This window comes from Colletes gigas, unplaced genomic scaffold (genome assembly GCF_013123115.1).
Source record: "Colletes gigas isolate AHSC1104 unplaced genomic scaffold, ASM1312311v1 Colletes_gigas_Sc00040, whole genome shotgun sequence".
Lineage (NCBI taxonomy): Eukaryota > Metazoa > Arthropoda > Insecta > Hymenoptera > Colletidae > Colletes > Colletes gigas.
The window spans coordinates 729,202-752,523 of NW_025106669.1; the positions used below are offsets into that span (position 1 = coordinate 729,202).

Here is a 23,322-nt window from a genome sequence, read left to right on the forward strand (position 1 = left end):
AAAAAGGAGAACGATTCATTACAAGCGAAAGAACATTTAACGAAGTAACTTTAATGGAGGGTGATCGATAGTAGTGACACATTGTCAGTGATATAGTGCACGGTTTCTGAATCTAGGGCACTATCTTTATCGGTATAAATACACCCTTTGAGCACAATTCGGTGAACCGTGAAACTTGTTCGCCTTCCTTACGTGACATATCCAGATGCAAAAAAAAATCATTTCTTATTTATATACATACGTACATATACCAAATATTCCACGCTAAAAGAATTAATTTGATCACTCAACAGGGTTGGATTCAAAATTAAAAATAGAGAAGTAAGTATTTTAAAGAATTTTCGATCAAATTAAAAACTTTCAAATCCAACTAAAAAAATTATATTTCGTTACAGGGGTCGATTGCAATTATTTTTTGTCATTATACATACCCCAGAAATCATACGCATTATCGAGAAAAAAATTCTAGTAGGTACTGAAATTTTTGGACGAAATTGAAAAACTTCGAATCCTACTAAAAAAATTATATTCATTTGCAGGAGTCAATTACGAGCACTTTTGGTGAATAGACATACCCTCGAAATCCTACGCATTATCGAGAAAAAAATTCCTTACCGAAAATATGTCTGACCATACCATTGATATGCTTCCCTGAAAATTCATGCGAATCTTTAAAATGTCATAACTTTTGAATGGATTGAAGTATTTTAATGTTTCAAACGGCAAACAACGCGTATTTTAGTGAAGAATATCTAAAAATTCCAAAAATATTCGAAAAGTTGATCCTTCACCCCGTAAAATGAAAAAACCCCTATAAGAAATGACCCAATCTTCAAACAGCCATAACTCCTGCAATAGTGAATATATTTTAATGAAATTTTGGGGCAGAGTAGAGCTCATCGATACCTGCAAAAAAGTACTAAACAAAATTTCCGTAGGACGTCGAACAAATTTATTAAAAATGAAAAACGAATTTTTAAGAAAAATTGCCAAGTGCCTAAATTTTTCGGCGAATAAAAATTTCAAATCGTTTTAAAAAAATTATTTTTAACTAGGGAGGTTAATTACAATCATTTTTGGTCGATAGACACACCCCCAAAATCCTAACCATTTTCGAGAAAAAAATTCCTCATTGAAAATATAATTTCAAGCTAGAAAAGTCACTCTTTGAAACGTCATAACTTTTGAATGGATTGAAGTATTTTAATGTTTCACGCGGCAAACAACGCGTATTTTAGTGAAGAATATCTAAAAATTCCAAAAATATTCGAAAAATTGTTCCATGGCCCCGTAAAATGAAAAAACCCCCATAAGAAATGACCCAATCTTCAAACAGCCATAACTCCTGCAATAGTGAATATATTTCAATGAAACTTTTTTCTGAAGTAGAGCTCATGAGTACCTACAGAAAAGTATTAGACAACTTTTCTGTAGGACGTCAAACAAAATTACTAAAAATCAGAAACGACCTCTTAGGTAAAATCGACAAGGTGCCTAAATTCGACGAAATTGAAAAGTTTCAAGTCAATCGCGAAAAATTATTTTCGATCGCAGGTGCCAATTACAATCATTTTTTATTAAGAGGCACACCCTCGAAATCCTAATCATTTTCGAGAAAAAAATTCGAGTAGGTACTGAAATTTTCGGACGAAATTAAAAAATTTCGAATCGTTTTGAAAAAATTATTCTCGGTTGCGGGGGTCAATTACAATCATTTTTGGTTATTACACATACCCTCGAAATCCTACGCATTTTCGAGAAAAAAATTTCTTACCGAAAATATGTCTGACCATACCATTGATATGTTTCACTGAAATTTCATACGAATCTTTAAAATGTCATAACTTCTGAACGGTTTGGGGGATTTTAGTGTTTCAAGCGGCAAACAACGCGTATTTAGATGCAGAATATGTAGAAATTGCAAAAATATTCGAAAGGTTGATCCTTCACCACGCAAAATGAGAAAAACCCCATAAAAATAGTCCAATTTTCAAACAGTCATAACTCCTACAATAGTGAATATATTTCAATGAAACTTTTTTCTAAAGTAGAGCTCATGGGTACCTACAAAAAAGTATTAAACAACTTTTCTGTACAGCATCAAAGAAAATTACTAAAAATGAAAAACAAATTTTCAAGAAAAATCGAAGGATTGTAGGTGCCTAAATTTTACGACGAAATAAAAACTTTCAAATCGTTCTGAAAAAATTATGTTCAGTTACAGGGGTCAGTTGCAAGCATTTTTGGTGATTATACACACCCCCGAAATCCTACCCACTTTCGAGATAAAAATTCCTGTATGTTTCCCGATAAAAATGCGACATTTTCTCGCGCAGCCGCGCTTTTTCCACATCCTGGCGGCGATCCAAGTCGAGGAATAAATAATTATCGACGAAAGGTCGAAGAAGACTTGGTTTTACATCCCCCAGTGTAACCAACCGGACCTTCAATCTCCTTAAAATCTCTTGGAATTGACCTGGATGTTACCCAATTCGGTTCTTCTGTAAATTTCCTGTTTTAATTTTGCGAGCGTCGCTCTCGTTCTTCGTGCTCTCCCCTTTATGTTGGCGGGCGTTTCGTGCCCTGTGGCGAGAAAGGGGGCCCTTGAGGCGCAGGGAGTAGCGAAATCTCGCCTTAAAATGGCCGCTTTTGCGAAACACGGAGGCAGTAATTGGACGACGCGTGTGCAACGTGTGCGCCACGTGTCACTGGCGGTACGAAAGCAATGATTCACTGCTCCTCTTTTGTTATCACGCAAGTACAATCTTTTTCCCGTCGGGTTTTCCATTTCTCTTTTCGTTTTGTGCTCTTTATTCCCACGAAGACTTATGAGTTTCGTGTTTTGCGGACGGACGAGCACCCACGAAACTGAAATCGCTGCTGATTTTTCTCGTTTCGAACCGTGGGCTCTTTGTTTTGCGGAAACCATCATTTGGGGACCGTGAAAGTACAGTGAAATTAAATTTTCCAAATTAAAGTCCCAAATCGTTCTAAAAAAATTATTGTCAATTGCAGCAGTCGATTACAATCATTTTTGGTTATTACACGTACCCTCGAAATCCGAACCATTTTCGAGAAAAAAATTCGAGTAGGTATCGAAATTTTTAGATGAAATTAAAAAAATTTCAAATCATACTAAAAAAATTATATTTAGCTACAGGGGTCAATTATAATCATTTTTGGTCAATAGACATACCCTCGAAATCCTACGCATTTTCGAGAAAAAAATTACCGAAAATCTAATGTCTGACCATACATTGATATGCTTCCCTGAAATTTCAAGCAAATCTTTAAAATGTCATAACTCCTGAACGGATTGGACGATTTTAATGTTTCACGCGGCAAACAACGTGTATTTAAGTGAAGAATATCTAAAAATTCCAAAAATATTCGAAAAGTTGATCCTTGACCCCGTAAAATGAGAAAAACCCCCATAAGAAATGACCCAATCTTCAAACAGCCATAACTCCTGCAATAGTGAATATATTTTAATAAAATTTTGGGGCAGAGTAGAGCTCATGGATACCTGCAAAAAAGTACTAAACGAAATTTCCGTAGGAGGTCGAACAAATTTATTAAAAATGAAAAACTAATTTTTAAGAAAAATTGCCAAGTGCCTAAATTTTTCGGCGAATAAAAATTTCAAATCGTTTTAAAAAAATTATTTTTATCTAGGGAGGTTAATTACAATCATTTTTGGTCGATAGACACACCCCCAAAATCCTAACCATTTTCGAGAAAAAAATTCCTTATTGAAAATATAATTTCAAGCTAGAAAAGTCACTCTTTGAAACGTCATAACTTTTGAATGGATTTAAGTATTTTAATGTTTCACGTGGCAAACAACGCGTATTTAGATGGAGAATACGTAGAAATAGCAAAAATATTCGAAAAGTTGATCCTTCACCCCGTAAAATGAGAAAAACCCCCATAAGAAATGACCCAATCTTCAAACAGCCATAACTCCTGCAATAGTGAATATATTTCAATGAAACTTTTTTCTAAATTAGAACTCATGAGTACCTACAAATAAGTATTAGACAACTTTTCTGTAGGGCGTCAGACAAAATTACTAAAAATCAGAAACGACCTCTTAGGTAAAATCGACAAGGTGCCTAAATTCGACGAAATTGAAAAGTTTCAAGTCAGTCTCGAAAAATTATTTTCGATCGCAGGTGCCAATTACAATCATTTTTTATTAAGATGCATACCCTCGAAATCCTAATCACTTTCGAGAAAAAAATTCGAGTAGGTACTGAAATTTTTGGACGAAATTAAAAAATTTCGAATCGTTTTGAAAAAATTATTCTCGGTTGCGGGGGTCAATTACAATCATTTTTGGTTATTACACATACCCTCGAAATCCTACGCATTTTCGAGAAAAAAATTCCTTACCGAAAATATGTCTGACCATACATTGATATGCTTCCCTGAAAATTCATACGAATCTTTAAAATGTCATAACTCCTGAACGAATTGGACGATTTTAATGTTTAAAATCGCAAACGACGCGTATTTTAGTGAAGAATATCTAAAAATTCCAAGAATATTCGAAAAGTTGATCCTTCACCCCGTAAAATGAGAAAACCCCCATAAAAAATTACCCAATCTTCAAACGTCCATAACTTCCACAATAGGGGACGTATCTCAATGAAATTTAGTATGGAAGTAGAGCTCATTGATACCTACGAAAAAGTACTAAACAAAATTTCCGTGGGACGTCAAACAAATTTATTATAAATGAAACAAGAATTCAAATTATTAAAGAATTAAATAATTAAAATAATACATAACATAATGATATTTGATTGGTTTTGTTGTGTCTGTAAAAAGAAAATATTTTGATTATATGATATTACTTAAAAAAATAGCCAATAAATTGTTAATAGAGACATTATCAATAAATTAATCATTTTATACCAATTTTCTTTGGATTGTTTGACCGTTAAATAGTCGAAACCAGCTGAAATATCGAGGCGTCCGATTCACATTTCACCTTAAATTTTTTAGTTACCCTCCGGGGAAATTAGGACACCCGGAAATTCGGAAAATTTTGTAACACCGGGGGCATACAGAGTGGTTCATTTTTCATTGATGCTATATAGGGCTTGGAAGGGTAAAAATCGATCTTTATAAAAAATGTAGGCGTCCCTTTCTCACCGAATGACTGCGGAACAATGAAAAATACAACAAAATGGTTTAAAGGCAGCTTCGTCCCTTTTTGTCTTCGATTTATTTAAATAATGTAACACGGTAAAAAGAGTGTGAGATAGTGATTCTCGTTCCAAATTGTTGCAATCTACTTGCTGTAAATAAAACTACAAATCCCAGATGAAAAGTTAAAGATTTTTGAATTGATTTGATTTTGAATTTGAATTTGATTTTTAAAATGTATGAAAATGAGTATATCTATGAAATATTCAATATTTCATTAGTAAAGATTTTAATGGGACATTCTAGAGGCCAAAATAGGGCGAAAATCAAGAATATCAATTTGTTGATGGAGGCTTCGTTAAAAAGTTATTAACATTTAAAGCTCCGCCCTTACTGAATTTTTTTCTCGAAAGTGGGCAGGATTTCGAGGGTATGTCTAATGACCAAAAATGATTGTAATTGAACCCTGGGCCTGAAAATAATTTTTCCAAAACGATTCCAAATTTTTTAATTTCATTGAAAAATTTCGAACCTTCTCGAATTTTTTTCTCGAAATTGCGCAGGATTTCGGGGGAATGACTATAGACCAAAATTGATTGCAATTGAGCTCTGCAACCGAGAATATTTTTTTTAGAACGATTTGAAATTTTTTAATTTTGTCGAAAAATTTCACACCTTCTCGAATTTTTGTCTCGAAAATGGATAGGATTTCGAGGGTATGTCTATTCACCAAAAATGCTTATAATTGACCCCTAGAGCCAAGAATATTTTTTCCAGAACGATTTGAAATTTTCCAATTTCGTCGAATTTCAGGGGAATCACCATTCATGGTCAGACATTCTAAACATTAACTGTTTTGTATTAGAAGCTAACTGGAAGGTCTACGTACATTATAAAGTCAGTAAAAGAGGGTTATTTGTCTAACTTTCTTCTGAAATAATGAAAACAAAACGAATTACTCGTCGAATCTCTTACAATTAGGATAACGACAATATAAGAATGAATATTAAATGGTGGGAGATCAACGTATTAGATAAAACGGAAGTGGAGCATCCGGGATCCAAGTTTCCACAAATTCCCGAAGGATGGAGAGCTCTGCAGCTTAATCAACAGAGCTACGCGAAACACGAGTTCAAAGGGAATTGCATAGAAGCGCGCAGATTTCATCAAAGTCTCTGATTAAATCTCTCGGTCGACGATACATTTTTATTGAATCGTGCATAGATGACGGTGTATACGTTATATCAGATAATATAATTCGAACGAATTCTTACACAGAAACACACATTTCAAATAAACTGAAAACGAAACGCAAGGCGTCGAGTTTGGAGTTTGGAGTTTGAAATTCCCTTTCAAGTTCCAAGCAAAGCTACCTTCAATTTTGTTTAGACACGTTCATTGTTTTAATTAATGGAAAATCGAAATTTGAAAACCCAGACCTAACCCAGACCAATTCATCGCTGATAACGGGGGTTAGGTTTGGGTTAGGTTTGGGTTAGGTTTGGGTTAGGTCTGGGTTAGGTCTGTATTAGATCTGAATTAGATCTGGGTTAGGTCTGGGTTAGGTCTGGATTAGATCTGAGTTAGGTCTGGGTTAGGTCTGGATTAGATCTGAGTTAGGTCTGGATTAGGTCTGGATTAGATCTGAGTTAGCTCTGGGTTAGGTCTGGATTAGATTTGGGTTAGGTCTGGTTTAGGTCTGGGTTAGGTCTGTATTAGATCTGGGTTAGGTCTGTATTAGATCTGTATTAGGTCTCGGTTAGGTCTGGGTTAGGTCTGGATTAGTTCTGGGTTAGGTCTGGGTTAGGTCTGGGTTAGGTCTGGATTAGTTCTGGGTTAGGTCTGGGTTAGGTCTGGATTAGTTCTGGGTTAGGTCTGGGTTAGGTCTGGGTTAGGTCTGGGTTAGGTCTGGATTAGATCTGAGTTAGGTCTGGGTTAGGTCTGGATTAGATCTGAATTAGATTTGGGTTAGGTCTGGGTTAGGTCTGGGTTAGGTCTGGATTTATAGATAACCTTATTCCCCTAGGGAATAGATTTATTTTTTTTTAAATAGATTTAACCCATACCTAACCCAGACCTAACCCAGACCTAACCCAGACCTAATCCAGACCTAACCCAGACCTAACCCAGACCTAATCCAGACCTAACCCAGACCTAACCCAGACCTAACCCAGACCTAACCCAGACCTAACCCAGACCTAACCCAGACCTAACCCAGACCTAACCCAGACCTAACCCAGACCTAACCCAGACCTAACCCAGACCTAACCCAGACCTAACCCAGACCTAACCCAGACCTAACCCAGACCTAACCCAGACCTAACCCAGACCTAACCCAACCTAACCCAGACCTAACCCAGACCTAACCCAGACCTAACCCAGACCTAACCCAGATATAATCCAGACCTAACCCAGACCTAACCCAGACCTAACCCAGATATAATCCAGACCTAACCCAGACCTAATCCAGATCTAATCCAGACCTAACCCAGACCTAAAACAGACCTAAACCAGACCTAACCCAAACCTAACCCAGACCTAACCCAGACCTAACCCAGACCTAACCCAGACCAAGGGTCACTCCAATAATGGCGATAATTCTTCGCGATTATTATTTCATTTAATTTACACGTCGCCACGTAATAAAATTCTTTCAAACAGAAAATATTAACACTAGATTTACGGGCATTGATCGCGCGTATATTTATTAATACCTTTCGTGTTGACGATTATCATAAAATACGATTTTTCTTTTAATTAGAATATGCATTCGTGCCATTGCATCAAGCAAATTCAACGCAAGTTGTTAAAAATTAATATTTACGCGTTCTACAATTTTAAATATGGAATCAAATTGACGGCTTCCGTAAATCTGGTGTTAAAATGGTTTGAAAAGGAATTAACGTTCAATCGATTCCTACATTAAGTTTACTTTGTGCAAGATAAGACATTTGATTTATTTTTCATATTTTTCTCCACGTGTTCGTATTAATTTAACCAGTTTTTATTTTTGGTCGAATAAATCCGGAAAATGCCGCTAGAGAACGCAATTTTTAACGACTGAATAATCACTTTGTCCGGCTCGCGAGCGGTGAAAACGTGTCTTCTTTTTATTCGCGCGCTGTTATATAATATTACAGCGTAACTTTTCCATGGACCTAATTCTATGCATTAAAACGTAAGTGTCTTCACAATTTCGTAAAAAAGAGAACGATTAGAACATAAATGAGACGTAATTTTACAATTATACAATTTTCGTAATACCCCCAAAAAAAGCACAGAATAAAATATTCCTAATGCGTGCTACAAACTGACACATAAGCTATATTTAAATTTACAATTTTACATTTTTTACCAGAAGAATATTGATTAAATCGCGTATAAATTAGTTGGAGAAGTTATTTTTATTATTTATTACTATGTGAATGGGTTTTGACAAATTTTGTTCATCAGGATTACATTTAAAAAGTTTTAAACTTTCTTTTGCCTTTAGCATATTAAAAAAAATCTCAATATTTTCGAAAAATCTCTATTTTCATCGATAAAGGCGCGTCTGTTGAATATTTTCACCAAATTTGAACTCAGTCGGTCTGCTAGATCTTGAAATACCATGAAAACCACTTTAAATGCGTTTTTTAAAACAATAACTTATAACTCCCCCAATTTTTAATACTTTTTGATGAAAAAAATGCTGTACATACTTACAAATTGAATAAATATATCTGCAAAGTCTGTTGAGGCGTTCGAAATCTCCCGCCAATAATCACGCGGGCCAAGTGGCGCCACCTGTAATAAGATTGGAGGGGAAGTATTCCTAAGGAACAAAGTTTATCAAGAATTATCGAGTTATCGTGAATTAGGTATTTCTCAGACTTCGTTATCCTTTATTGTATAAATATAAACCTAGATAAGTTAGGTTAAGGTTGAGGTTAAGTTAATGAAGGGTGTAAGGAGGATTGTAGGATAAGGAGGAGGCTTGTAACCCTAAGGGGAACACAATAAAGTGACTACTACTACTACGTATAAATATAAACGAATATTTTCGATCTTTACTTACTTTTCGATGTTTAAATTTCCAGATATACCAAAAGCTTCCGAGGGCAGCCCGGCGAAAGTAGAGCAAGAGTCCCCTCGCGAGAAGTCAGGGGAGACGAAGGAGCCAAAAGAGTCGCAGGAAAAGGAAGACACAGTCGCGGATCAAGAAAGGGAGAAAGCCGCGACGAGAATACAAGCGGCGTTCCGCGGCCTACACGTTAGGAAGAGTATGAAAGAGACTGAATCCTCGACAAAGCAGACGGGGACCAAATCCGATCCAGACCCTACCAAAGAACAACTTCAGGAGGAATTCCGCGCCGACGACAAGGGTGAGTGTCACCTACGAACCCTTCGAATCGTCCCTCTAATTTAAAAATTCCCTTTTGCCCGTCCACGTCGTTTCTAAATGCTTTCGTTCTCGCGGAGGGGGGGGAAATTATAGAGTTTACTGAACGAAATGGCTATCTGTTCGCTTTGATCGCATTTTGGCTCGTTTGTTCTACGTGCTTGTGTCGATAAATCACACTGTAATAGCTTCTACAATGGTGGGTGCGCAGAAAATAATTCTGTGTATAGTTTGAATGGTACAGACCTAACCCAGACCTAACCCAAACCTAACCCAAACCTAACCCAGACCTAATCCCCGTTATCAGCGATGAATTGGTCTGGGTTAGGTCTGGATTAGGTCTGGGTTAGGTCTGGGTTAGGTCTGGTTTAGGTCTGGGTTAGGTCTGGGTTAGGTCTGGGTTAGGTCTGGGTTAGGTCTGGGTTAGGTCTGGGTTAGGTCTGGGTTAGGTCTGGGTTAGGTCTGGGTTAGGTCTGGGTTAGGTCTGGGTTAGGTCTGGGTTAGGTCTGGGTTAGGTCTGGGTTAGGTCTGGGTTAGGTCTGGGTTAGGTCTGGGTTAGGTCTGGGTTAGGTCTGGGTTAGGTCTGGGTTAGGTCTGGGTTAGGTCTGGGTTAGGGCTGGGTTAGGTCTGGGTTAGGTCTGGGTTAGGTCTGGGTTAGGTCTGGGTTAGGTCTGGGTTAGGTCTGGGTTAGGTCTGGGTTAGGTCTGGGTTAGGTCTGGGTTAGGTCTGGGTTAGGTCTGGGTTAGGTCTGGGTTAGGTCTGGGTTAGGTCTGGGTTAGGTCTGGGTTAGGTCTGGGTTAGGTCTGGGTTAGGTCTGGATTAATAGATAACCTTATTCCCCTAGGGAATAGATTTATTTTTTTTTAAATAGATTTAACCCAGACCTAACCCAGACCTAACCCAGAACTAATCCAGACCTAACCCAGACCTAACCCAGAACTAATCCAGACCTAACCCAGACCTATCCAGATCTAACTCAGACCTAACCCAGACCTAACCCAGACCTAATGCAGACCTAATCCAGACCTAACCCAGACCTAACCCACACCTAACCCAGACCTAACCCAGACCTAATCCAGACCTAACCCAGAACTAATCCAGACCTAACCCAGACCTAACCAGATCTAACTCAGACCTAACCCAGACCTAACCCAGACCTAATGCAGACCTAACCCACACCTAACCCAGACCTAACCCAGACCTAATCCAGACCTAACCCAGACCTAATCTACACCTAATCCAGACCTAACCCAGACCTAACCAGATCTAACTCAGACCTAACCCAGACCTAACCCAGACCTAATCCAGACCTAACCCAGACCTAATCCAGACCTAACCCAGACCTAACCCAGACCTAACCCAGATAAATTTAATTTGGCTAGTGTTCAAATATTTATCTATAAAAATAACTACACAATTTTTTCTTTTTCTTGCATCGTACAAACATTTTGAAATACTTATTCTCAGCGTAGAGAATTTAGTTTCCAAATTAATCTGTAATATCTCGTACAAATTTTTTGTGTTACGTATATTTTCTGTTGGGGTTTTGAATAACTCAATATATTTCGTTATTACGAATAATGCAGATACATAATACAGATATATATAATAAGTAATAAGTAGACTGCTGATCTTTATGCAAATTCCTATATTTATTAATAAAATTGATAAAATAAGAGCTTCGTAGAGGGTTCTTTCAACCCCTAAATACAATAATTCTTATCTTACTTTAAGTATTTCTTATATTTTTGCTTATTAAATGCATTCTGTAGTTTTTTTCAGGATTAAAATTCCCCATAAATGCATAAATATCCGCCAGTCTAGTAATAAGCATAAAAAGAACAAACTCAAACAGGCGTACGCCTAAGCACAACTACATGGCGCATAGGTGGCGCTGCAGTCGGACGAGCTAACCTTCATTTTCTTACTTCGTTACTTAGAAAGCGACTCGAACTCTACTTAAACGTTCGTTTCGAATTGAATTGAAATGTTGAATTTAATTTGCTCGATTTTCTCGTCTCAGGGATCCACTTTCTAGTAATAAGCATAAAAAGAACAAACTAAAATAGGCGTACGCCTGAGCACGACCACGTGGCGCATAGGTGGCGCTGCGGTCGGACGAGCTAACCTTCATTTCCTTACTTCGTTACTTAGAAAGCGACTTAAACGTTCGTTTCGAATTGAATTGAAATGTTGAGTTTAATTTTGCTCGATTTTCTCGTCTCAGGGATCCACTTTTACGATATCGTCGCGCGTGTGAAAAAGGATCGAGGGCCTCTCCGGCGTGCCATTTTAGATAATGGGTTTCTTTTCATAGCGAAACGTTCACGCGATGCGACTTCCATGATATCGCGATATTAATATCAAATCGTGGATTCGTTCCTTCGAATGTCACGATATGGTTGCTCGTGGAAGTTTCTGAGGTTATCGAAACTCCCACGGAACATCGCGAAATGCAAGCCACGCCTCGAAATCCGGGTCACCGGGAGTCAGCCGGAACCGGCCGTGGAAAATCGCGAGCAATTTCCACGGAAATTCCAAGACCTCCGGTCAAAATTCAGGGAAGGTAACAATCCACGGGAAAATTTTCATACTCTCCCCTCTCTCTCTCTCTCTCTGGGGAGCCACGGAGAACAAAACTGCTGCATGAGACGAGAATACCAGAGAAGTTTAAGGCGCGTCTCGTTTGGGGGGGGTGAACGAGAATCCACTTTACCAACTATATCTAGAACACGATACGATATTAGTTTCGTTCGAGCGTGATTCTATCGGAAGAGTATTGGTCAATTCGAAAAAATATCTTGTTGGATTATTTTGTGTTTTCTCGATTAGATAGCCACAAAATACACACTTTTGTAATATGAATGTAAAGGTTTAACCTCAAAACACAATTAAACATTCAATTTAGAATCAGCAATACATAACCTAAACAGTTGCTATGCTGCTAACCGCTATATACCATACTGCTGGCCTCTACTCCTTAACACTTTACCGACCGGTAGCGGTTGATTAATTGGCTATCGGTCGGTAAGCGTTGGCCGGTAAAACAGTCGATTAATAGGCTATCGGTCGGTAAGCGTTGGCCGGTAAAACAGTTGAGCAAGGTAATTCCTTTGCAATATCGTGTCCGATTAATCTACTTTCAATTACTTGCAATTATTTATTTTATTTCTCTTGTGACAGGACTTTAGTCTTCGTTTGATAGATCTCTGGAGATCTAGAATACATCTACGGCAGTCGTGGAGTTCACGCTATTCGTCTAAAATTTGTAATTCTGAAAAAAATTGCTTGTATGTTGGGGGAAAAAAGTGGTTTCGAAGTTATGTTCGTGCTATATTTTGTAATTCTCGGGGGAAAATGGAGTACGACACAAAAGTTTGGCGACCTATTTTCGAAGCACTCGTGTATACGTGTGTATACTGATGCCATTCGGTTGATTAAGATTCTTAATCCTAACTGCTAAGTTCCAAGATGGAGAGTGGCCTTGGAATGCTTCCACGCTGGCACGATTTACATGCTTTGCTACTTAGAACCTGTAAATCTTCGTTCTTCTTCATTTCTCCTCCCCGATCTCCGAGCTAATCTTCCTATAGTAATTAATTAGTCTCTTATAGCTCGATCCGTCCATAAAAATCTAGCTCTAACGTCCCCCTTTGGCGTCTCACGTCTTTTATATCTTTCCTTGTCCTCCTTTGTCTACCCTAAATACTTGTTGGATCTTTATTGATCATATCAAATGATTATTTGAGTGACTGGACTTTTCATTGTAGGAATTGAAATTAGTTTTTCATTTTTAGTAATTTTGTTTGACGCCCTACGGAAAAGTTGTCTAATACTTTTTTTTAGATACCCATGAGCTCTACTTCCACTAAAAATTTCAATGAGATACCTTTACTATTGTGGGAGTTATGGCCGTTTGAAAATTTGAACATTTTATAGGGGGTTTTTTTCATATTACGGTGTCAAGGATCATCTTTTTGAATATTCTTGGAATTTCTACATATTCTTGATTAAAATACGCGTTGTTTGCCTTTTTAAACATTAAAATCGGCCAATCCGTTCAGAAGTTATGACGTTTCAAAGATCCGCATGAAATTTCAGGGAAGCATATCAATGTGTGGTCGGACATATTTTCGGAAAGGAATTTTTTTCTCGAAAATGCGTAGGATTTCAGGAGTATATGTAATGACAAAAAATGATTATAATTGACCTCTGCAACCGGATATATTTTTTTCATAACGATTTGTAATGTTTTTTTTTCGTCGAAAAATTTCATAATTTCTCGAATTTTTTTCTAGAAAGTGGGCATGATTTCGAGGGTATGTCTATTGACCAAAACCGATTATAATTGACCCTTGCAACCGAAAATATTTTTTCCAGAAAGATTTGAAATTTTTTTTTAGTTAGGCACCTACCCCCTTGTCTATTATTCTTAAAAATTCGTTTTTGATTTATAGTAATTTTGTTTGACGCTCTACGGAAAAGTTGTCCAATACTTTTTTGTAGGTGCCCGTAGGCTCTACTTCCACTAAAAATTTCAATGAGATACCTTTACTATTGTGGGAGTTATGGCCGTTTGAAAATTGGAACATTTTATAGGGTGTTTTTTTCATTTTACGGTGTCAATAAACAACTTTTCCAATATTGTTAGAGTGTCTACGTATTCCCCACTAAAATACGCGTTGTTTGGTTTTTGAAACATTAAAATCGGCCAATCCGTTCAGAAGTTATGACGTTTCAAAGATCCGCATGAAATTTCAGGGAAGCATATCAATGTGTGGTCGGACATATTTTCGGAAAGGAATTTTTTTCTCGAAAATGCGTAGGATTTCAGGAGTATATGTAATGACAAAAAATGATTATAATTGACCTCTGCAACCGGATATATTTTTTTCATAACGATTTGTAATGTTTTTTTTTTGTCGAAAAATTTCATAATTTCTCGAATTTTTTTCTAGAAAGTGGGCATGATTTCGAGGGTATGTCTATTGACCAAAACCGATTATAATTGACCCTTGCAACCGAAAATATTTTTTCCAGAAAGATTTGAAATTTTTTTTTAGTTAGGCACCTACCCCCTTGTCTATTATTCTTAAAAATTCGTTTTTGATTTATAGTAATTTTGTTTGACGCTCTACGGAAAAGTTGTCCAATACTTTTTTGTAGGTGCCCGTAGGCTCTACTTCCACTAAAAATTTCAATGAGATACCTTTACTATTGTGGGAGTTATGGCCGTTTGAAAATTGGAACATTTTATAGGGTGTTTTTTTCATTTTACGGTGTCAATAAACAACTTTTCCAATATTGTTAGAGTGTCTACGTATTCCCCACTAAAATACGCGTTGTTTGGTTTTTGAAACATTAAAATCGGCCAATCCGTTCAGAAGTTATGACATTTTAAAGATCCGCATGAAATTTCAGGGAAGCATATCAATGTATGGTCGGACATATTTTCGGAAAGGAATTTTTTTCTCGAAAATGCGTAGGATTTCAGGAGTATATGTAATGACAAAAAATGATTATAATTGACCTCTGCAACCGGATATATTTTTTTCATAACGATTTGTAATGTTTTTTTTTTGTCGAAAAATTTCATAATTTCTCGAATTTTTTTCTAGAAAGTGGATAGAATTTCGAGGGTATGTCTGTTGACAAAAAACGATTACAATTGACCCCTGCAACCGGATATATTTTTTTCATAACGATTTGTAATGTTTTTTTTTCGTCGAAAAATTTCATAATTTCTCGAATTTTTTTCTAGAAAGTGGATAGGATTTCGAGGGTATGTCTATTGACAAAAAACGATTACAATTGACCCCCGCAACCGGATATATTTTTTTCATAACGATTTGTAATGTTTTTTTTTTTCGTCGAAAAATTTTTAATTATTGAGTTCAGTATAGGTAATAAACGTACTTTAGTCACGTTTAATGTAACAAATAAACATTAAAAGAGTTCATTAATTCATTGGAAAAAGTCAATTTTAACTTTGTTTCTAAAGTTAATAGTTCACGTGTAATAAAATCAGTATTTATTTCGTTCTCATTAAATACAGTGTGACTCTGAAATAGATGAAACAATTTATGTGAAATTTTAATCGTAAAGAACCGTAAATAAATACTGAACATTCCACGCAACTTTATAAAAATTTCGAATAAAAATTTCGAATAAAAGTTTCCTTGGAAAATTTCAGAGTAAATGAAACGATACTCAACGATGGGATAATCACGATAAAAGAAAGTCCCCCGATTAAACGTAATGAAATTGTTCGAAACGAACCGGAAATGAAGGGATTCGTGGGTTATTTTCGATGATTAGACAAAGCTCGATGCCTCGATTAACATTTACCTGTGGTAATGAGGCCACTGCGAATCGATTTGATAACGGCGGAGTTTATCGAGAAATTCCACGCTATGAATACCACATTACGCAATGGACAATTTCCCATTACGGATGATGTTCGTATTTTGCCGCCAGCAATTGGCCAATTACGTACTGAGAGCAATCGGCAACAACCCTCGTTTGCATTAGGTGTCGTAGATGTTATGTTTTATTTTTACAAGCACGTACTCATGACACATTTCGTATCGTAACATTAGTTTTAACACATTACCGACCGATAGCCTATCAATCGACTGTTTTACCGACCAACGCTTACCGACCGATAGCCTATCAATCGACTGTTTTACCGACCAACGCTTACCGACCGATAGCGTATTAATCGACTGTTTTACCGACGTTTACCGACCGATAGCCGATTAATCAACTGTTTTATCGGTCGGTAAAGTGTTAATAATCAAAGTTCATATCGTTTATTTTACTTTCTGTTTTTTAGACTGTCAAAGCGTAACGAAGAAGAATTTTGGAAGAGTTTTGTTACGTTTCTGGGTGACTATGACCCCCTAAATCGCGATAAATTATAAGAAATAGAGTGTCAAATGAAATTTTAAATTAAATTAAATTCTTAATTCGAAACTGGCGGTTAATTTTTGATTCGAAACAGTGTGGAACGCGCGTAACCGATAATTTGTTCAGCGCGAACGAAAAACGAAAGAAAGGGAAAACGGAAAAATAAATTTGAACAGATCGTACCTCCCTGCGGTCGAAAATGAAATGTCGACGAAAGGTAATGAAAAAAAGGCGAGGACGAGCCGTTTAATGGCGCGATAGCCGATAATTAAATATCGATTTTATTTCTTGTTCACCGGCCATCCGTCGATTGATTCGTTTTTTCGTATATTTGTCCCCCAACAGTTTGAGATATTGATTGCAAAAACGCTTTACTGTTCTTGCGACATCTCATATATACACAATTCAGTGTCAAATTTATACAAAACAAAAACTTGCAAAAAATATTATTATTTCTTTTTGATAATGAAAAACATAATTTCACGAGAGGTATCGATTAAAAATAAGTTTGTTAATTCGAAAGATTCTACCAATGAACTGTGAAAAATTTATAGAAAAATTAAAACAGAGTAAAACTTGGAAAAAATATTATTAATTCTTGTTGATAATGAAAAACATAATTTTATGAGAGATATCGATTAAAAATAAGTTTGTTGATTCGAAAGATTCTACACTAATGAACTCTAAAAAATTTATAGGAAAATTAAAACTTAAAACGAATGTTACTATTTATTTGTTGTTTCATATGGACAAACATCATTTTTCGAGAAAACTAATATCACACTTACGTCCATTGTTATCGTACTTTGTATAGAAATGATAATTTTTGTTATAAGGTACCCAATTTAACAGTCAATATTTCTTTATGGGGGTTTTCTCATTTTGCGGGGTGAAGGATCAACTTTTCGAATATTTTTGCAATTTCTACATATTCTCCATTAAAATACGCGTTGTTTGCCGTTTGAAACATCAAAATCGTCCAATCCGTTCAGAAGTTATGACATTTTAAAGATTCGCATGAAATTTCAGGGAAGCATATCAATGTATGGTCAGGCATATTTTCGGTAAGGAATTTTTTTCTCGAAACTGCGTCGGATTTTGGGGGTACTGTCTAATACTTTTTTGTAGGTACTTATAAGCTCTACTTTAGAAAAAAGTTTCATTGAAATATATTCACTATTGTAGGAGTTATGGTCGTTTGAAAATTGAACCATTTTTATGGGGTTTTTTCTAACTTTACGGGGTCAAGGAACAACTTTTTCAATATTGTTAGAATTTCTACATATTCTTCATCAAAATACGCGTTGTTTGCCGTTTGAAACATTAAAATCGCCCAATCCGTTCAGAAGTTATGACATTTTAAAGATACGCATGAATTTTCAGGGAAGCATATCAATGTATGGTCAGACATATTTTCGGTAAGGAATTTTTTTCTCGATAATGCGTAGGATTTCGAGGGTATGTCTATTCACCAAAAATGTTTATAATTGACCCTCGCAACCAAAAATAATTTTTCCAGAACGATTTGAAATTTTTTAATTTAATTTTTTAATAACTTTTTAAGAACGAAAAATTCATATTCTTGATTTTCGTCTTATTTTGGCCTCCAGAATCTCCCATTGTTTTTCAAATATAATAAACATATCTAAGAACAACAAAACTCTGACAAATTTGCAACTGAAACCACTTTAAACGAACAAACAATGCACAATGTGAATTATTACTATAAAACTATATATTTTGGCGAATTACGTTTGAGATTTTTAGTCAGTAACATTCAATTTTCTTAATTTTATTCATTATTTCCAGATTATTTGAGAGATTCAGATAATTTAATTATATAGCAACGCCAATAATAACTCCAGAAAATATTAAACAATATTAAATTGAAAACAATTTGTTTGCAATAGCCTCTATGTTTTTAAAATTTATTTTTCCTTCCGATTTAAACACTCATTTAACGCTTTTACTGCCACGTGACCCACATATGGGTCATTCTCAATTTGAAATATTAAAGAAAATCAATTTTAATAAGCTTCGTGAATTTTAACGAGATTACAAAAGTAACTAGTAGGACAACTGTTAGGTTATGTTGTTTAGAATTGTCTAAAATGGAAAGTTCTGGTCCTGTAAACAATTTTCGGAGTTTTAGAGACAGTCAACGTGTTAAAAATGGTGAATCCAGAATTTCCAGAACGAAATTCCAGCGAATCGACGTTTTTAAATCCTAGTTAATTCCATACTGTGTCTCCAGAAAGCTCTCGACGCTTTTAAGTCTTGTTTCTTTCTGAATTTTTCTTGAATTTTACTTAACAATGATTGAAAATGTTGTTTTTTTTTTTGTTTTTAATAGAGCTCTGCGACGCGGCAACGAAAATCCAGGCATCCTTCAGAGGCCACATGTCGAGAAAGGAGCAAGCTGCATCCGCCATCGTGAAGACGGCGGAGAACGCCATTGAGAGTATCGTTCCCAAGATGGAGGACGCGGTAAGTTCTCGAACTAAACCTAATTCCGTCATCACAAACACCAAATGTATCCAGTCACGGTGCAATTTACACTTTTGTGTCTAATTAATCTCAGATTCGATGGATAAAACGATTAGAATTTAACGATCTTCTTATTTTTCGTGTTTATTATTTATATAAATATTTTAACAACTGTGATAGTCACTGGTAATCGACACTTTGAATTTACAGTGTGTTTCAAAGTTGTTTGCAACGAAAGAACTGTAAATTGTTAAGTTTTAACAAGTTTTAATAATCAAGTTTGTTTGAACAATCAAGGTTACTTGAACAATCAAATACTCGACTTGATTTAATCAATCCAAACTGAGCTTGACTCGTACTTTCAAATATTAATCAAGTTTTCTTCTTAAATCAAGATTGGAACAATAAAATACTTGATTCAATTTAAACAATCTGAACCAAGCTTGACTCGACTCATATTTCCAAATACTTGAACACTTCGATTCGATCAAGATTGAACAGTGAAATACTTGATTCAATTTAAACAATCTGAACCAAGCTTGACACGACTCATATTTCCAAATACTTGAACACTTCGATTCGATCAAGATTGGAACAATGAAATACTTGATTTAATTCAAACAGTCTGGACCAGATCAAATATAATACTAAAATTAGGTGGGAATACATGATCAAGTATGTTTGAACAATCAAGGTTACTTGAACAATCAAATACTCGACTTGATTTAATCAATCCAAACAGAGCTTGACTCGTACTTTCAAATATTAATCAAGTTTTCTTCTTAAATCAAGATTGGAACAATAAAATACTTGATTCAATTTAAACAATCTGAACCAAGCTTGACTCGACTCATATTTCCAAATACTTGAACACTTCGATTCGATCAAGATTGAACAGTGAAATACTTGAGTCAATTTAAACAATCTGAACCAAGCTTGACTCGACTCATATTTCCAAATACTTGAACACTTCGATTCGATCAAGATTGGAACAATGAAATACTTGATTTAATTCAAACAGTCTGGACCAGATCAAATATAATACTAAAACTAGGTGGGAATACATGATCAAGTATGTTTGAACAATCAAGGTTACTTGAACAATCAAATACTCGACTTGATTTAATCAATCCAAACAGAGCTTGACTCGTACTTTCAAATATTAATCAAGTTTTCTTCTTAAATCAAGATTGGAACAATAAAATACTTGATTCAATTTAAACAATCTGAACCAAGCTTGACTCGACTCATATTTCCAAATACTTGAACACTTCGATTCGATCAAGATTGGAACAATGAAATACTTGATTTAATTTAAACAGTCTGGACCAGATCAAATATAATACTAAAATTAGGTGGGAATACATGATCAAGTATGTTTGAACAATCAAGGTTACTTGAACAATCAAATACTCGACTTGATTTAATCAATCCAAACAGAGCTTGACTCGTACTTTCAAATATTAATCAAGTTTTCTTCTTAAATCAAGATTGGAACAATAAAATACTTGATTCAATTTAAACAATCTGAACCAAGCTTGACTCGACTCATATTTCCAAATACTTGAACACTTCGATTCGATCAAGATTGAACAGTGAAATACTTGATTCAATTTGAACAATCTGAACCAAGCTTGACTCGACTCATATTTCCAAATACTTGAACACTTCGATTCGATCAAGATTGGAACAATGAAATACTTGATTTAATTCAAACAGTCTGGACCAGATCAAATATAATACTAAAATTAGGTGGGAATACATGATCAAGTATGTTTGAACAATCAAGGTTACTTGAACAATCAAATACTCGACTTGATTTAATCAATCCAAACAGAGCTTGACTCGTACTTTCAAATATTAATCAAGTTTTCTTCTTAAATCAAGATTGGAACAATAAAATACTTGATTCAATTTAAACAATCTGAACCAAGCTTGACTCGACTCATATTTCCAAATACTTGAACACTTCGATTCGATCAAGATTGAACAGTGAAATACTTGATTCAATTTAAACAATCTGAACCAAGCTTGACACGACTCATATTTCCAAATACTTGAACACTTCGATTCGATCAAGATTGGAACAATGAAATACTTGATTTAATTCAAACAGTCTGGACCAGATCAAATATAATACTAAAATTAGGTGGGAATACATGATCAAGTATGTTTGAACAATCAAGGTTACTTGAACAATCAAATACTCGACTTGATTTAATCAATCCAAACAGAGCTTGACTCGTACTTTCAAATATTAATCAAGTTTTCTTCTTAAATCAAGATTGGAACAATAAAATACTTGATTCAATTTAAACAATCTGAACCAAGCTTGACTCGACTCATATTTCCAAATACTTGAACACTTCGATTCGATCAAGATTGAACAGTGAAATACTTGAGTCAATTTAAACAATCTGAACCAAGCTTGACTCGACTCATATTTCCAAATACTTGAACACTTCGATTCGATCAAGATTGGAACAATGAAATACTTGATTTAATTCAAACAGTCTGGACCAGATCAAATATAATACTAAAATTAGGTGGGAATACATGATCAAGTATGTTTGAACAATCAAGGTTACTTGAACAATCAAATACTCGACTTGATTTAATCAATCCAAACAGAGCTTGACTCGTACTTTCAAATATTAATCAAGTTTTCTTCTTAAATCAAGATTGGAACAATAAAATACTTGATTCAATTTAAACAATCTGAACCAAGCTTGACTCGACTCATATTTCCAAATACTTGAACACTTCGATTCGATCAAGATTGAACAGTGAAATACTTGAGTCAATTTAAACAATCTGAACCAAGCTTGACTCGACTCATATTTCCAAATACTTGAACACTTCGATTCGATCAAGATTGAACAGTGAAATACTTGATTCAATTTGAACAATCTGAACCAAGCTTGACACGACTCATATTTCCAAATACTTGAACACTTCGATTCGATCAAGATTGAACAGTGAAATACTTGATTCAATTTGAACAATCTGAACCAAGCTTGACTCGACTCATATTTCCAAATACTTGAACACTTCGATTCGATCAAGATTGAACAGTGAAATACTTGATTCAATTTGAACAATCTGAACCAAGCTTGACTCGACTCATATTTCCAAATACTTGAACACTTCGATTCGATCAAGATTGAACAGTGAAATACTTGAGTCAATTTAAACAATCTGAACCAAGCTTGACTCGACTCATATTTCCAAATACTTGAACACTTCGATTCAATCGAGATTGAACAGTGAAATACTTGATTCAATTTAAACAATCTGAACCAAGCTTGACTCGACTCATATTTTCAAATACTTTGCAAACAAATAGCAATAAATAAATATGAAAGAAACCCTTAATAATTCAAAGGTACCCAAAGGTGGACGAATAAAATGAATGAAGGATTGAAAATGTTGCAAAATGGCGGCGGGAAAATGGCGTGTAACATAGAACGATCGTTCTGAAGTTGATAACGCTGAAATGTCAAAGGACATTGCCACGAAAAGTGAGGTTGTTACGTGCTGGAAAACTCCATTTTCTTTCGAGCTTTCCCGCTGAAGAGTTTTCCGTCCCAGTGAGATCTCGCAACTAGGTTGCCACCTATATATATATATATATATATGTGCATCGTGCACGCATTATAATAGACGTTGAAGTGAACCCGGTTTAACATTCAATGGCTCGTCCTCTTGAGATTAATTGGAAATCAATATTCTATTATCGAAAGTAATGTCGCGTTTCACCGCGATCAATTCGGTGGCCACATACGCTTCCGGTGTCCTTCCATTTTGTTTTTTTTTATTTTTTAACCTGAAAATAATGCATCCATCTTCTGTCGTTCGTGAAATTTATCAAACTTTTTATATAACTCGTCGATCTGAAATTTATCGACACTTACGCCCCAATGGCGGCATGATGGAGACAAAAAGCAAAGTCTTTTAGCGTTCAATTCGAAATTTAAGTAGGCTCAGAGTGAAAAAACACGAAAGTAACATTTTCTATGCGATGTGGAAGATTTTTTATTGTTTTTGAGGGTTATGGAAGTTTTTAGAACCCCTAAACTGTACTTCTACGTTAAAATAACAATATCATTCGAACTCAAACAAATTTTGAGGTTATTAACCTATTCAATAGTGTGTTTTTAATTAATTGATAACTCGAAACAAGTAGAATCACTATTACTATTATTATTGTTATTCTGTAAGAAGTTTGACGTTAAAATATTGTTTATATTAATTGAAATTGAATTTTGTTGCAAAAGTTATTAAATAACTGATGGAATAATGATGATATTGAAGATGATATCTGAAACTTGCAATAAAATGATAGATAATAATTTATAATAAATTCATATATAATATAAACAACCCCTGTA

General features: G+C 35.3%; 1 protein-coding gene across 1 annotated transcript in view; it reads left to right on the forward strand.

The window, feature by feature from the left end:
• LOC122402797 (neuromodulin) overlaps window positions 1–23,322 on the forward strand; it is a 98,785-nt gene that overhangs the window by 42,952 nt on the left and 32,511 nt on the right. Inside the window, exons 2-3 of the mRNA XM_043405896.1 lie at window positions 9,234–9,518; window positions 18,798–18,931. Coding sequence (XP_043261831.1) covers window positions 9,234–9,518; window positions 18,798–18,931 — 419 coding nt within the window. The remainder of the gene's footprint in view (window positions 1–9,233; window positions 9,519–18,797; window positions 18,932–23,322) is intronic.